At 46.0% G+C, this 13,893-nt stretch overlaps 1 protein-coding gene across 3 annotated transcripts in view; it reads left to right on the forward strand.

Annotated features, from left to right (window-relative positions):
- The window catches only part of nrg3b (neuregulin 3b), a 222,679-nt gene extending 210,913 nt beyond the window's left edge, over positions 1–11,766 (forward strand). For all 3 annotated transcript variants that reach the window (XM_077200685.1, XM_077200684.1, XM_077200686.1), the window contains one exon: positions 10,567–11,766. In XM_077200685.1, coding sequence (XP_077056800.1) covers positions 10,567–11,230 — 664 coding nt within the window. In that variant the 3' untranslated portion in view covers positions 11,231–11,766. The remainder of the gene's footprint in view (positions 1–10,566) is intronic.
- Positions 11,767–13,893: the final 2,127 nt, after the last annotated feature.

Here is a 13,893-nt window from a genome sequence, read left to right on the forward strand (position 1 = left end):
AAAGCTGCAGTAGGGAGTTTTGAGAAAATGTTGACTTAGCCTGAAAATTTGAACAAGCACAACTTACAGGTCCAACCCCCTTGCTCTCTGCTGCGCTACAGCCCTCCCTCCACAGCTCCTCCCCCACAGCGGAGCCTGCCGTGAACGAGCAGGCTAGTAAGCAGGACCACCGATGACGGCGGATTATAAACAGTTATGGAACATTCACTAATAGGGATGAAACATCAACAATATGCTTTACATTGACAATGGCCTGCCCATACTTTGACTACAAACTTGGTCCTCAAATCATTATGTATTTTGCAATACATGTAACTTTATAAGGTTGCACTCTTTCTATAAGTTATAAATAGTTACTAAGATAACGTTAAAGGATTAGTTCACTTTTAAAAAAAAACTTTTGTTGATAATTTACTCACCCCCATGTCATCTAAGATGTCCATGTCTTTCTTTCTTCAGTCGAAAAGAAATTAAGGTTTTTGATAAAAACATTCCAGGCTTTTTTTCCATATAATGGACTTCAATAGGACACAAACGTTTCAAGGACCAAATGACAGTTTCAGCGCAGCTTCAAAGGGCTTTAAACGATACCAGACGATGAATAAGGGTCTTATCTAGCGAAACGATCGGTCATTTCAAAAATAAATAAAAAACTTTAAGTTTTATAAGCGCAAATGCTCGCCTTGCTCTGTTCTGTGATGCACGTTCGTGATCCTGTTCGAACTCGTTCATCCAAATGAACGAATCTTTTTTCGAGTCATTTTGTACGTTGAATGAACGAAATGACTCCGAAAAAGACTCGTTCAAAATGAACGAATCTTTTTTCGAGTCATTTCGTTCGTTGAATGAACGAAATGACTCGAAAAAAGATTCGTTCATTTGGATGAACGAGTTCGAACAGGAGAGTCAAGAACACGCTACGCGCTCGCGCTGTGCAAGAGAGGGGTGGTCAGCGCGTACACGAGCGTGATTGACACTGCTAAGACATTCCTCCTGGCTCTGATTGGTTGTTTCTGACCAGGAGCGGTGTATTTCTGCAAATGGCAGTAGGACCACAGGGAGGAGCTAGAGGAGCTTGATTTTTTTCACAGATTATCTGTCTAATATTCTACTTTCAGGACATAATGACAGTTTTAACAAATATTTGTTTACAAATGTTACCTACTGGAGCTTTAACCCTCTGGGGTCTAAAACGCGCCGCCACGTTTTGCTCATTTTTTTTTTCACATAGCAGCAAAATAGACCTTAAATACTCCGTCATTTTTGGTCATACAGACTTAAGAAATATGAAAAAATTAACTGTTAAATGTCTACTTTTTTATGTGTCCAATTACAATCGAAATAAAACATTGTGCTTTCTGGCTCTCCGTCACAGTGAGCTTTTTTTTTTGAGCACGTCTTTAAACTTAAACAAAACTCAGTGACTACTATTCACCCAGGCATGAGCAATATATCTTTTTAATCGTTTATATGGTGTATGTGCACAAGTAGCACTTAAGGTCCGTTCACACCAAGAATGATAGCTATAAAGATAGGTAAAACAATAACTATATTAGCATCCAGTGGACGATAACGTTCTGTTTATGCTATGCGTGTGCTGCAGTTCTGTCGTCCGTAACTTTAAAAGCTCGAGCTCTTTAAAGCAGGATGAATTCTGGTAAGCTGTTATTGTTTTTATCGTTTATCAGCTAGAAAAAATGGGTCTGAAAGTGATTCCAACTATAGTAATTCTAACTATTCTTTATTCTTGTTAGAACAACGTCTTTATCGTTATCATTATAGTTATTGTCGTTGGTGTGAACAGGCTTTTACTCTAGAATTTACAAGCAATGTTCTCATTACCATGCCAACTTGATCCAGCTTCACAGCGACTTGTAAACTCTGCTCACTGCCAAACTCTCTCTATTTGACCTATTTCCATAATTTACATTCTTAAACAGTGCCGCTTTGAGCTTGGAGACTCATTTAAGGGATGTGATCAAGCACATACGCACTAACACGCTTATAGAATGGGGTTTTCTTTTTCTCAGTGTGTCAGCAGCAGGGATATCGTTTTTTTTTTTTTTTTGTCAAGTCTGCTGGGTTACCTCGACTTTTGCTTAATTAAAGTAATTTAAGTGTGTCTGAAAGCACAACCAGTGGGTTACCCCTCTATAGGGGTCCACGGTATTCAGCTATTGTTATTATTGTTCTTGATTAATTAAATATTGATAAGTCTTTCTGAACCTTTCTTAGTCCAGTCTTGGCCGGCCCAGAGAGAGACAGGCTGAGGCTCAACTGACCTATTTCTAGACTTAACTGCTTTAAAACACCAACACCATCCCCGAACCTTTCTCTTGTTGCCATGGAGACACCCTCTAGTCTAATGGTGAAAAAAAACGGAATGAGGAGGGGGGGGGGGAGATGGGCACGCACAGCTCGCTTATTCCCCTCACTATGACAGCAGGACCCCCACAGAATGTTGTCAGTGTTATATATAAAAAAAAAATACATAAAAAAAGATTCTGCAAAGACACATATTTACCTGTCAGAGATGAAATATGGATTGAAACTGTGTGTGCTATCGGTGCAGTTATATTTAGATATTGTTTTGATTTGCTGAGATCTGCCGGATTAACCTGCAGCTAGAATACACTTTTAATACCCGTACATTGTGTTATAGGGCTCAATTATTTAAGCCCTGTTATTTAACAGTCTTTGATGTCAGACAATAACTCAGTGGTTAGATGAGCTGGGGTTTCTGGGAAGTGACAAAGCATACCATTTTTTATGTGTCTGATTTTGTATTATGTAAAACTATATTTAAATGTCATCTTGTCAAGGTTTAGATGAGAGTGTGATAACTGTGCTAGTTTGAATCCTCAACATCGAGAAAGACACAATATTTCCTATGATTTTACATCTGACAAAATCCTAGATAAACTCGGGTCGGGTCACGTCGTAAGATCTGATTGTTTCTCCAGAACAGTTTCTCAACAAAAAAAAATGTTTTGCTCTTTCACCACAAGGTGTGCTGCATTTGATAAGAAGTCTCCTCTTGCAGATAAAAACCACAGCTAAATCAAGTAGCGTGGTCTACATAAAATCATAGGTCTGGGTGAGGGATACACAGGCTTTGATAAGACTGGCTTAAATCTATGATAAAGCCATCGGAAAAGAGAAAGTGCTCAGTGTTGAAGTCTGCATTAAATGAAAAGTCTATCCATTTTCTAAATGCATGTTATAGGAACAATTCATCCGTGCATATATTTATCTCTCCTTTTTTTTCTTTATTCGATCTTTCGTTGAAAACGAGAGAGTTATCTCTGGTGACGTATGCAGAACTTGTCCAGTTATTTAACCCTGGAAGCTTAAATTAATCTGCAATCTCCATTTTTGCCTGCCAAGCTGACATTTCAAAATCCGTTCAACGCATAGAACGTACTCGGTTACTAACGTAACCTCGGTTCTCTCTAGAGAGGGAACGAGTACTGCGTAATATCTTAAGCTATGGGAAAACCTCTTTTCCACGAGATATTGAAGCCAAAAATTATCCTTTAATTTTGATTAATGTAAAACGCTGTGCGGCAGCGTGCAGACATAGGCAAGACGGCTCGCGGGCCTATTGGCTGCCCTGCGGCAACAGCAGCAAGCCTATCGAGAGAGGCCCTGCGTGACGTGACATCCAATGGGGGTGCTTCGCGCCCATTTCGTCGCGTCCCGCCAGAATAGGCGTGGCCTTGGCCTATAAATACGCTCGACAGGCTGATACAAACTGGTTTTCAACGCTGAAGCGAACCAGCGCTGTTGTATGCACGGCAAGATACGCAGTACTCGTTCCCTCTCTAGAGAGAACCGAGGTTACGTTAGTAACCGAGTACGTTCTCTTACGAGAGTATCTCTCGTACTGCGTAATATCTTACGCTATGGGGAACACAATGTAAGACGCCGTGCGTACTGGGATCCGACACCAAAGTCCCAAGGGCAGTAGCCCGGGGCTCATATAGTGCATAATCACCGTAGACTCACAGAGAGTCGGAGAAGAGAGGCTACCAGCATCATTCCCCACGAAATAGCATCCCATAGGAGCTAGTTATGTCAACAGTATATCCCGCAGACAGGGTGAACGCGTTCAGCCTGAACTGGGCAAAAATACGGGCTATTCAACACCCATGGAGCTGTTCCATCGATCAGTGAGCGATACTCAATCAAAACTCAGCATTCTGCGCCGGCGCAGCGGGACAGATAGTACTGAATTCTAGACCGACACCAGCTTGGCCTGTAAGGCGGGAACTTCTAGGTTATAGAACCTTATAAATGTAGACGGCGAGGCCCAGCCCGCCGCCATACAGATATCATGCAAGGAAATCCCACTAGACCACGCCCACGAAGAGGCCACGCCTCTCGTGGAGTGCGCTCTGACACCCAAAGGACACTGCAGGAGAACTGTAAGTGTAAGCCAGCGCTATGGCATCGACTATCCATCTGGATAGGCTCTGTTTTGATGCGGCCAGTCCCTTGGAGCGTCCGCCAAACAAAACAAAGAGCTGCTCGGTCTGCCTGAAGACAGACGAGCGGGACACATAAGCCCTCAGCGGCCTGACGGGGCAAAAGAGATTAGCATCCGCTTCCTCATTGTTCACCGGGAGGGCGCACAGGGAAATAACCTGGGCCCTGAACGGTGTGTTGAGGGATTTTGGCACGTACCCGTGCCTTGGTTTGAGTATGACTTTTGAGTCATTAGGCCCAAACTCAATACAGGACGCGCTTACTGAAAGCGCTTGCAAGTCCCCCACGCGCTTCATTGAAGCAAGAGCCACAAGAAATACCGTTTTGAAAGACAGGTGCTTCATGTCTGACAAATGGATTGGCTCGAATGGGGCACCTTTCAGGGCTTCCAGAACCGTAGAAAGGTCCCACATAGGGACTGAGGGAGGTCTGGAAGGATTCAGCCTCCGAGCTCCCCTGAGGAATCGCACGACGAGGTCGTTCTTCCCCAGTGACCGGCCAGACGTCGGTTTTGCAAACGCAGCTATGGCCGCCACGTATACTTTGAGCGTGGACGGGGTTCTACCCTTATCCAGCAGCTCCTGAAGGAAGGAGAGCACTTCCGTAACCCCGCAGTCTACGGGTGAAAAGCCCTGAGCTTGACACCAGGTAGAGAACACTGACCATTTCGAGGAGTAGAGCCGTCTAGTAGACGGGGCCCTAGCCTGCGTGATCGTGTTTAACACTCCCTCCGGGAGGTTAGCGGGTACCCGTTGATGGCCCACACATGTTGGGACCATAACTCCGGGCGAGGATGCCAAATCGAGCCCTTTGCCTGAGAGAGGAGGTCTATCCTCACCGGTATCGGCCACGGGGCAGTGCTGGCCAGCTGCATCAGGACTGGGAACCAGGTTTGGTTCGTCCATAGCGGAGCCACGAGCAGCACTGGGCATCCATTTTCCCTGATTCGTTCCAGCACTTGAGGCAGGAGCGAGACGGGGGGAAAAGCATAGAGGGGGCGTCGGGGCCATACGTGGGCCAGCGCGTCCCTGCTCTTGGAGAAAAAGTTCGGACAGTGAGCGTTTTCCTGGGACGCGAACAGGTCCACCTGCGCTCTGCCGAATGTCTCCCACAGCAGTTGGATCGTCTGCGGGTGCAGCGACCGTTCCCCTGCTGGGACATTGTTTCTGGACAGTCTGTCTGGTCCCAGATTCAGGTGACCAGGCACATGCGCTGCTTTCAGTGAAAGCAGGTTGTGCTGAGCCCAGCCCAGGGAAGCGTTTCGTCAGCCTGTAAAGGCTTCGGGACCTGACGCCGCCCTGGTGATTTATGTACGCCACCACTGACATGTTGTCCGACCGGACTAAGACGTGGCGGCCTTTTATCTGGGGACAAAAACGCCTTAGCGCGTTGTCTACTGCCAGCATTTCTAGACAGTTTATGTGTAGGAGCTTCTCCCGTTCTGACCACTGGCCAAAGAACGGTCTGCCCTCGAGCAGCGCTCCCCACCCCGAGGTGGAGGCGTCCGTGGACACCACCATCACACTCGAGGGAGTCCCCAGACTCACGCCTGACTGGTACCAGTCGGCTTTTTTCAAGGTTTCAGAGCCGAGACGCATTTCCTGTCGACCCTGAGGCGAAACAGACCAGCGGCCCAAGCCCCGGGCGGAACTCGTGCTTTCAGCCATAACTGCAGTGGGCGCATGCGAAGCAGGCCCAGCTGAAGTACTGAAGATGCTGAGGCCATGAGGCCCAGCATTTTCTGAAACCGTTTGAGCTGGACTATAGAGCCGCGGCGGAAGGATTTCACGGCGCGCTGAATGTTCAGTCCTCGCTCCGGCGACAGACGTGCTGTCATAGACAGCGAGTCCATCACTGTTCCCAGAAAGGAGATTTTCTGGCTGGGAGACAGCGAACTCTTCGCCCAATTGACTGTGAGACCCAAATTCTCGAGATGCTCGAGTAATGCGGTCTTGTGTTCTATGAGATCTGATCGTGATCGAGCTAGAATCAACCAGTCGTCCAAGTAGTTCAAAATTCGCATGCCCTGAAGTCTCAGGGGTGCGAGAGCCGCGTCCATGCACTTCGTGAATATACGGGGTGCTGGAGACAGGCCTAACGGTAGGACTGTGTATTGATATGCCTGGCCCTCGAAGGCGAATCTCAAGAATCGCCTGTGACGTGACGCAATCTGTATTTGGAAATAGGCGTCTTTCAGATCTATTGACATGAACCAGTCTCCCTGGCGCACGTGCGCGAGGATTTTGCTGGTTGTCAGCATTTTGAACTCACGTTTCAGAAGCGCTTTGTTCAATTGTCGCAGATCTAGAATGGGTCTGAGACCCCCGTCTTTTTTCGGTACCAGAAAATATCTGCTGTATACACCCCCTTCGCTCTGAGCCTGAGATAAAGGTTCTATGGCCCCTTTGCTCAGTAGTTTCGCTATTTCGGTTCGAAGTAGATGAGATACTTCATTGTCCACCGTGGTTTCGACACGCGCCGTGCAACGGCGGGGACGTCGAGCGAACTGTAGCGAATAGCCTCTCTTTATAGTGTTCAACACCGATTCTGATACCCCGGGAAGCATTGCCCATGCATTCGCGTGGATAGCTAGAGGCAGAATGATATCCGGGCTCTGGCCGCGGCACAGCGGCGGCTGCAGAGCTTCGGTGTGCTGAGACATGAACACTGTGTTTAAAGTGCGCGAGGCGGGGGGCGCGCCGATCACGGCGGGCAGCCTGTTCGCACTCGCTTTCTCTATGACAAATTGTGGAGAGAGAACGAGCGGGACAAACCCCGTAGGGTTCAGCGTGTCTGTGAGTGAATGTGGGCGCGGGACAGCGGGCACATTTACTGCACTGAAAACACCGTCGGCTTGCGCTGACTGAATATGTGTTGGTTTAGTTTTTACAGAAACCGTGGGACACGCACTGTGTAGTGTTTGTGGGCACTGTGTCGTGGGCACATTCACTACGTTTTCACAATCGACATGAGTCGATTTTATTTGTGCTAGCCCTGAACTGTGGCGGGCTATGTCTGTGTGTGGGAATGGGCACTGTGACGTGGGCATTCTTACAACACTCATAACACCATCGGCTATGGCCGGGACACCAGAAAATACACTCTTTATTGGATTTATCTGGGTCGCCGTAAAAATGGCGTTAATGTGCAGGCAAGCGGGCTTTGGTACCGGCTTGTTTACTGCGAAATACACTGGAACAGTCACATTGTTTGGAACTGAACGAGCGAGAGGTTTCGGTGGAGTCTGGCCGCGGCAAGACTTAAACACCGTGGGTCTTAGCTGACTGTATGTGTGTTGGTTTCGTTTTACAGAAAACGTGGCACATGCAGTGTGTAGTGTTTGTGGGCACTGGGTTGTGGGCACATTCACTACATTTAATGCACAATTGACATGAGTCGATTTCATATGTGCGAGCCCTGCACTGTGGCGGGCTGTGTTTGTGTGTAGAAATGAACACTGGGCTGTGGGCATTTTTATTACACTCAAAACACCATCGGCTGTGGCCGGAATACCAGACAATACATTGCTTATGTGATTTTTCTGGGTCGCCGTGGAAACAGCATTTGTGTGCAGGCAAGCGGGCCATGGTAGCGGCTTGTTTACTGCAAAATACACTGGAACAGTCACATTTTCTTGGAACTGAACGAGCGAAAAGTATCAGTGCAAGTCTGGCCGCGGCGAGACTAAATTTTATCTGCTGCGAGAGCTGGGATCGAACAGGGGTCTCCCGTGCGATGGCTGTAGGTTTCGCCACTGAACCACAGGGGGAAACGACAAAAGCCTAAAATAGCTCGAGCACATAATAGAGCGTCATCACAGTTTTGTGTGTGTTGGCGTTTGTTTGCATGCGTGCGTGTTATACAACAGGCTCATTGCTGCAATATTGACATTTTCAGCCGCTCAAACTTAGAGGAACTGAGAAATGTTTGAGAAATGGAGATTGGTCCGGCCTCGGCGGGACTAAAAATACACTCTATCCTCATTTCGCCGATGACGCATGCCCACGGGGGGCGGGGTAGCTTTCTTATAACGTAAAGAAAGCTAGCCGCGGTTTAATGCTGGCCCGTTTCCCTGACGACTCGCGGGCAGAAGGGGGAGATCCACAGAGCTCGCCCAATCCTCACTGTCCGACGCGGGGATATAGCAGCTGGCCTCCTCTACAGATGCAGCTATCTCGTCGTCATTAATGGCGGAAGCGGCGGCCGTTGTCCGTCAGTGAGCGACTCGATTGAAGCTGGTGAAGCTGGCGGGCGAACCGGCGAGCTTTCACGGCTGGAGAAGGATCGGGGACCCGCTGAGTACGGCGCTTTGCGGCGCGGCACTACAGCGGGCGGGAGTCTCACTCACCATGGCAATAGCTGGCCTCCTCTACCGATGCAGCTATCTTGTCGTCACTAATGGCGGAAGCGGCGGCGCGCGGCGGCCGTTGTCCGTCAGTGAGCGACTCGATTGAAGCTGGTGAAGCTGGCGGGCGAACCGGCGAGCTTTCACGGGCTGGAGAAGGCTCGAGGACCCGCTGAATACGGCGCTTTGCGGTGCTGCACTACAGCGGGCGGGAGTGCAGACTCGGAGAGAAAATGCCAGGCAAGTCCTCAGAGTCACCATGGCAATAGTTCCACAGGAACGAAGCGTCTTCAAAAAGACGCTTGCTCTTTTAGAACAGATACAAAACAAGAGATAGAGTGTGAGTCGCAGCGGCGAACACACACTCAGCAGTGAAAAGGATATGAACGCCGGAAAGCGTAGCAGGTACGGCGGCTGAAGGCGGCGAGGTGTAGGCCAGCGACTTCAGGCTCGAAGGCTCGTCCCGCAGAAGGCTTACAATCAGACGGCGCGGCTTCTCACTCCGGATCCAGCGATGCAGTAGTGCTTCGCTGAAGAGTTGAAAATCAGTTTGTATCAACCTGTCGAGCGTATTTATAGGCCAAGGCCACGCCTATTCTGGCGGGACGCGACGAAATGGGCGCGAAGCACCCCCATTGGATGTCACGTCACGCAGGGCCTCTCTCGATAGGCTTGCTGCTGTTGCCGCAGGGCAGCCAATAGGCGCGCGAGCCGTCTTGCCTATGTCTGCACGCTGCCGCACAGCGTTTTACATTAATCAAAATTAAAGGATAATTTTTGGCTTCAATATCTCGTGGAAAAGAGGTTTTCCCATAGCGTAAGATATTACGCAGTACGAGAGATACTCTCGTAAGAGAACCAAGTTCCTGTCCTAATAGTTTTTCTTTTTCAGTAATTCCTTACACTCTGTTCTGTTTCTACTTTCATTTCATTGTGACTTATGCAGCAGGGTCCTTAAAAAGTCTTCAGTTCAGTCAAATTTCATAATTCATAAAAATTCTTAAATATTTTAAATGATACAAGAAAGGTCTTGATTATCAAACAAATTGGATAAGATTAGCCATATATATATGTGTGTGTGTGTGTGTGTGTGTGTGTGTGTGTGTGTGTGTGTGTGTGTGTGTGTGTGTGTGTGTGTGTGTGTGTGTGTGTGTGTGTGTGTGTGTGTGTGTGTGTGTGTGTGTGTGTGTGTGTGTGTGTGTAAATATGTGTGTCATTTTAAATATTTTATTTATATTTAATATTTTAAAATACAATAATTTATAATTTTATCTAATCCCTTTTCTTGAAAAATCTGGTTTATCATTTTATAAATCTTTTTTTTTTCTGAACCTATTATTTTAACTGTAAAGTTGTTTAAATCGTGGTTTTTACTGTCATTTTATGGTTTGCATGTTACCATAAATCTTCCTCTACCCCACCCAAATGATATTATTTGTACATACCTTTAAAGAAAATGTCTTAAAAAGCCTTAAATTTGATTTTAAAAACCCTGCAGATACTCTGCCACAGGCACACAGCACAAGCTGCAGATTATACATAATTACACTGAGATTCAAAATTCCCACCATCTTGAAATAATTTGATCTCTGCTGTGACTGTTTTTTTTAGGCTATAAAATTTGTTTCACTACATTCTAAGTGGCCGAGCACTTTCTTTCATGTGTAATGGACAAAATCAGTGTAGTGTTGAAGAGATGTAAGTACTAATTCTCTCGGTTTCTCGCTCTCTAGGTGCCAGTCCCACTCGGAAAGCAATCAACAAAGCCGTTGCAATTTGAATATGCAAATAATGCTTTCCGCCCATTCTAAAGGAAAGATGGGCTACACCGATGTTCCGTGCACTCGTCTTGACCAGGGAACCATTTTTCCTCCCCCTTCTTTCCGAGCCCACTCCGTACCCATTATCCCCTCGGTTCAGGGACCTGATTTTGGGGATGGAGGCGGGAACAAGCTGCACAACAGGGGCAGGGGAGCTTCCAGCTACAACCTAATCAATCCTGTGGCTGTGGCAAATCCCAGCCGATCACTTGCCAGCTCCTCTACGATAGTGCAGGATCCACAGACACTCACCTGCTCCGAGTCTGCACTGATGTCAAGGGGCCAAATCAAACACAAAAGCCTTGTTACCTACACAACGGCCTTGGGATCAGGCACAAGCTCTAGGAGAGCAAAGACTGTAATTTCTATGACCGTACTGGGATCAGGGGCGAAAACCACGCAGTCCGCCGCCAATCTGCTGTCCAAGGCTACAGGAGGAGAGGAGGATCTCTCCACTTTCGGGGAAGCGCAGCAGGGGGACGGTTTACAAACTCCATTTGTGGGGGACGAAAAAAAAGACAGCTCCTTTTCCAACGGGGTAAGAGGTGTGGCCTGCCTCACATATCCCAGGAGCTGATTGGATAAATGAAAAGATTGCTTTGGAAACTCCATGGTAGTGTGGATGGGACTGCGACGTCCCCGCTTGAGCAAGACACTTACTTTTGGAACTATTTTACTGCATTGTGAAGTACTACCACTACTGACAACTGAACTTAAAACACTGCATTACTGACGACACAATGTGAATAGATTCGAGAGAATGAAGACTTAGTGGGATGTTGATCTTAAGAGGTACCGAAAAGGATTTATATGCCACTATTTAACAAAAAGCTTCAATTTAGAAACCAAATAGTGTGTCATCTCAATGTTGTTTCTCTACTGTAAAGAAGAAAAAATATAATAGATGTCAAAACTATATGTATGTCATATATTCCATGTATATGACATACCGAGTGACAAAAATAAAGATGCAAAACATGGTAATGCAGAAGCTTTTTTCCAATAACTGCTGTTCTATAATCTCAGCCCAGCTCTGTCTTTTTTGTCTGTTTTGCTTGAGGTCTTGAGAAGAAAACGGCAGTTTCTGAATAAAATCTGAATGTCACCCTGTCATTTGATCAGAGAGTATCTGCCCGTAACCGTACGATCGATGTTGTGTATCTCACACCTTCTGTTTTCAGCAGAGAGCTTGCTGAGCGCCGCAACCAGGTATCTGCAACTATCGCCTGAAACGATCCAACGAACGTGCTGAACGGAGAGAAACCGGCAGAGTCACCGTCTGTCTCCATGGCAACAGAGATCGGATGCGGCAGACTCTCTATCCAACAAGACCATCAACGGATTTAATCATTTACTTGTTTATCTCCTGTGAAGTAGCTCTTGCTAATTAAGCCCAGACTCATTATTTTGCATCAGCTATTTTGAAACTGCAAAAGGAGGGCTAAAAAAGTTTCCTTAACTAGCTGTTTTTCCTTTCAGGTGAGGGTGGAATTAATCAGCAGAAAGATTAAAGCACGGTGTCACTGATGTCTCTTGTCGTGTTTACCTCAAACGAGGGTGACACGGGCAAGTCGCACCCCGAACGCTTTATGAATTATCGGGCTAATTTTCAGAGCGTGAGCCACAGCGTGAGTTGACATTATAATCCAAACAAGAAGCAGAAAAAAAAACGCAACCGCTGGCTGTCTGAGCCAACAATTTCTTCCACTAGAGCCCAACAAAGCAACATTTGGCAGGTTTTTTTAATTAATTCGCAGACAAACATATTTGTTTTGTTTTAATGCACCATGTCTCTCCACAGATCTTGTGTGAGCCATTGGCTTTGAAACTCATAATGAGTTATCCTTTCATTTTGTGAGAACATTACACATGTTCATCCAACAGCTTAATATTCAATCTCAAGTCAATCTTTGCTCCAGTGGGAGAAAGCCACGAAAACACTGATGTAATGTTCAAAGCGCAGGAGTCCTGTGTGCATGTGTTGTTGTTTTTTTTGGTAGAACACCTCAGACCTGTGCTATTGCATCTGGTTGAGTTTCTGAAGAGCAGGCCTATTTCTCCTCTATGCTGATATATTAATAAAGGCAGGGTGTTTCTTCATGCAGGCTGCTAACATTAGAGAAAGTACAACAGCACAATGCAACAGTGGTAGACCAACAGATACTGGTGAGAAATGAGTGCAGAGCTGTACACAAAGCGTAGAGAATGTAGACGCAATGAGGGCAGTGGCAAGAAGTGAAACGTATCTGTCACCTGGAATGAGCTGCAGTAACTTATAAATTACTCTTTTCGCAGCAATGTATCTTTGGCTTGTCTAGTTAAAAAAAAATTGATTTGTCTGAAGAATTCATTCTCTCTAGACTGTTCGCACTGGCCCAGAATAAATGTATAATTTTCTAATAACTGAAACACTTTTGCAATTCTACTCACAGCCCAAAACAAAAGACGCTTTCTGATGGATGACTAGTTTTTTCATTATTCAATAGATAAAAGATAATGAATAATGAGTGCATTCAGTGATATGTTAAATAACAGATTGCTTATTTTAAATAGCTTTGTTGGATGTGAAGGATGTGAAAAACTTCTCATGTTTAGAAACAAACACATTTTATATTACAAATGGGATGCTTAAGCAATATCACTTGCAAATCAGTGCAGTGAAATGGAAGTCATTTGCACTGTATTTTATCATATGATAAATGTGTCATAAAATATTATTAGTGCTAACCATGTTAACCAAGGCATCCTTTATATTAAAGGCTCAATCAGTAGTTATTTAGCTAGCACTGTTCTTTGTGTACTTTAAGTATCGATACCATAATGGTGTTAGACTCTGCGCTGTCATCAATTGATGTGGTTCAGAATGATCGTCGAAAGGTAGTGGGTGTGCCGAAAAGTCTTTACAATTGCGAAAAGTGTCAAAAGCTGCCTGTAGGGTCTAGGGGTTCGGGTTCGGGTTACGGCAGGGTTGTCCAGTCCTGCTCTAATAGGGTCTCTGTTCTGCAGAGTTCATCTCCAAACCCATTTAAACACATCTGAACCAGCTAATCAAGGTCTAGAAGCTTCCAGGCAGTTGTTTTGAAGCAAGTTGGAGCTAAACTCTGTAGGACAGGACCGAGTCTGGACACCCCTGGGTTAGAGGTTCATTTCTGTTGTAGCATTTTATATATTTCAGCACACCCCTTGCAACCTGCAGCTATCCCTGTCTCATTAATTACCTTACCTGTCCAACAAAACAAA

Source organism: Siphateles boraxobius, unplaced genomic scaffold (assembly GCF_051911475.1).
Source record: "Siphateles boraxobius isolate OS27281-9 unplaced genomic scaffold, OSU_SipBor_1 46, whole genome shotgun sequence".
In the NCBI taxonomy this organism is placed as follows: Eukaryota; Metazoa; Chordata; class Actinopteri; order Cypriniformes; family Leuciscidae; genus Siphateles; species Siphateles boraxobius.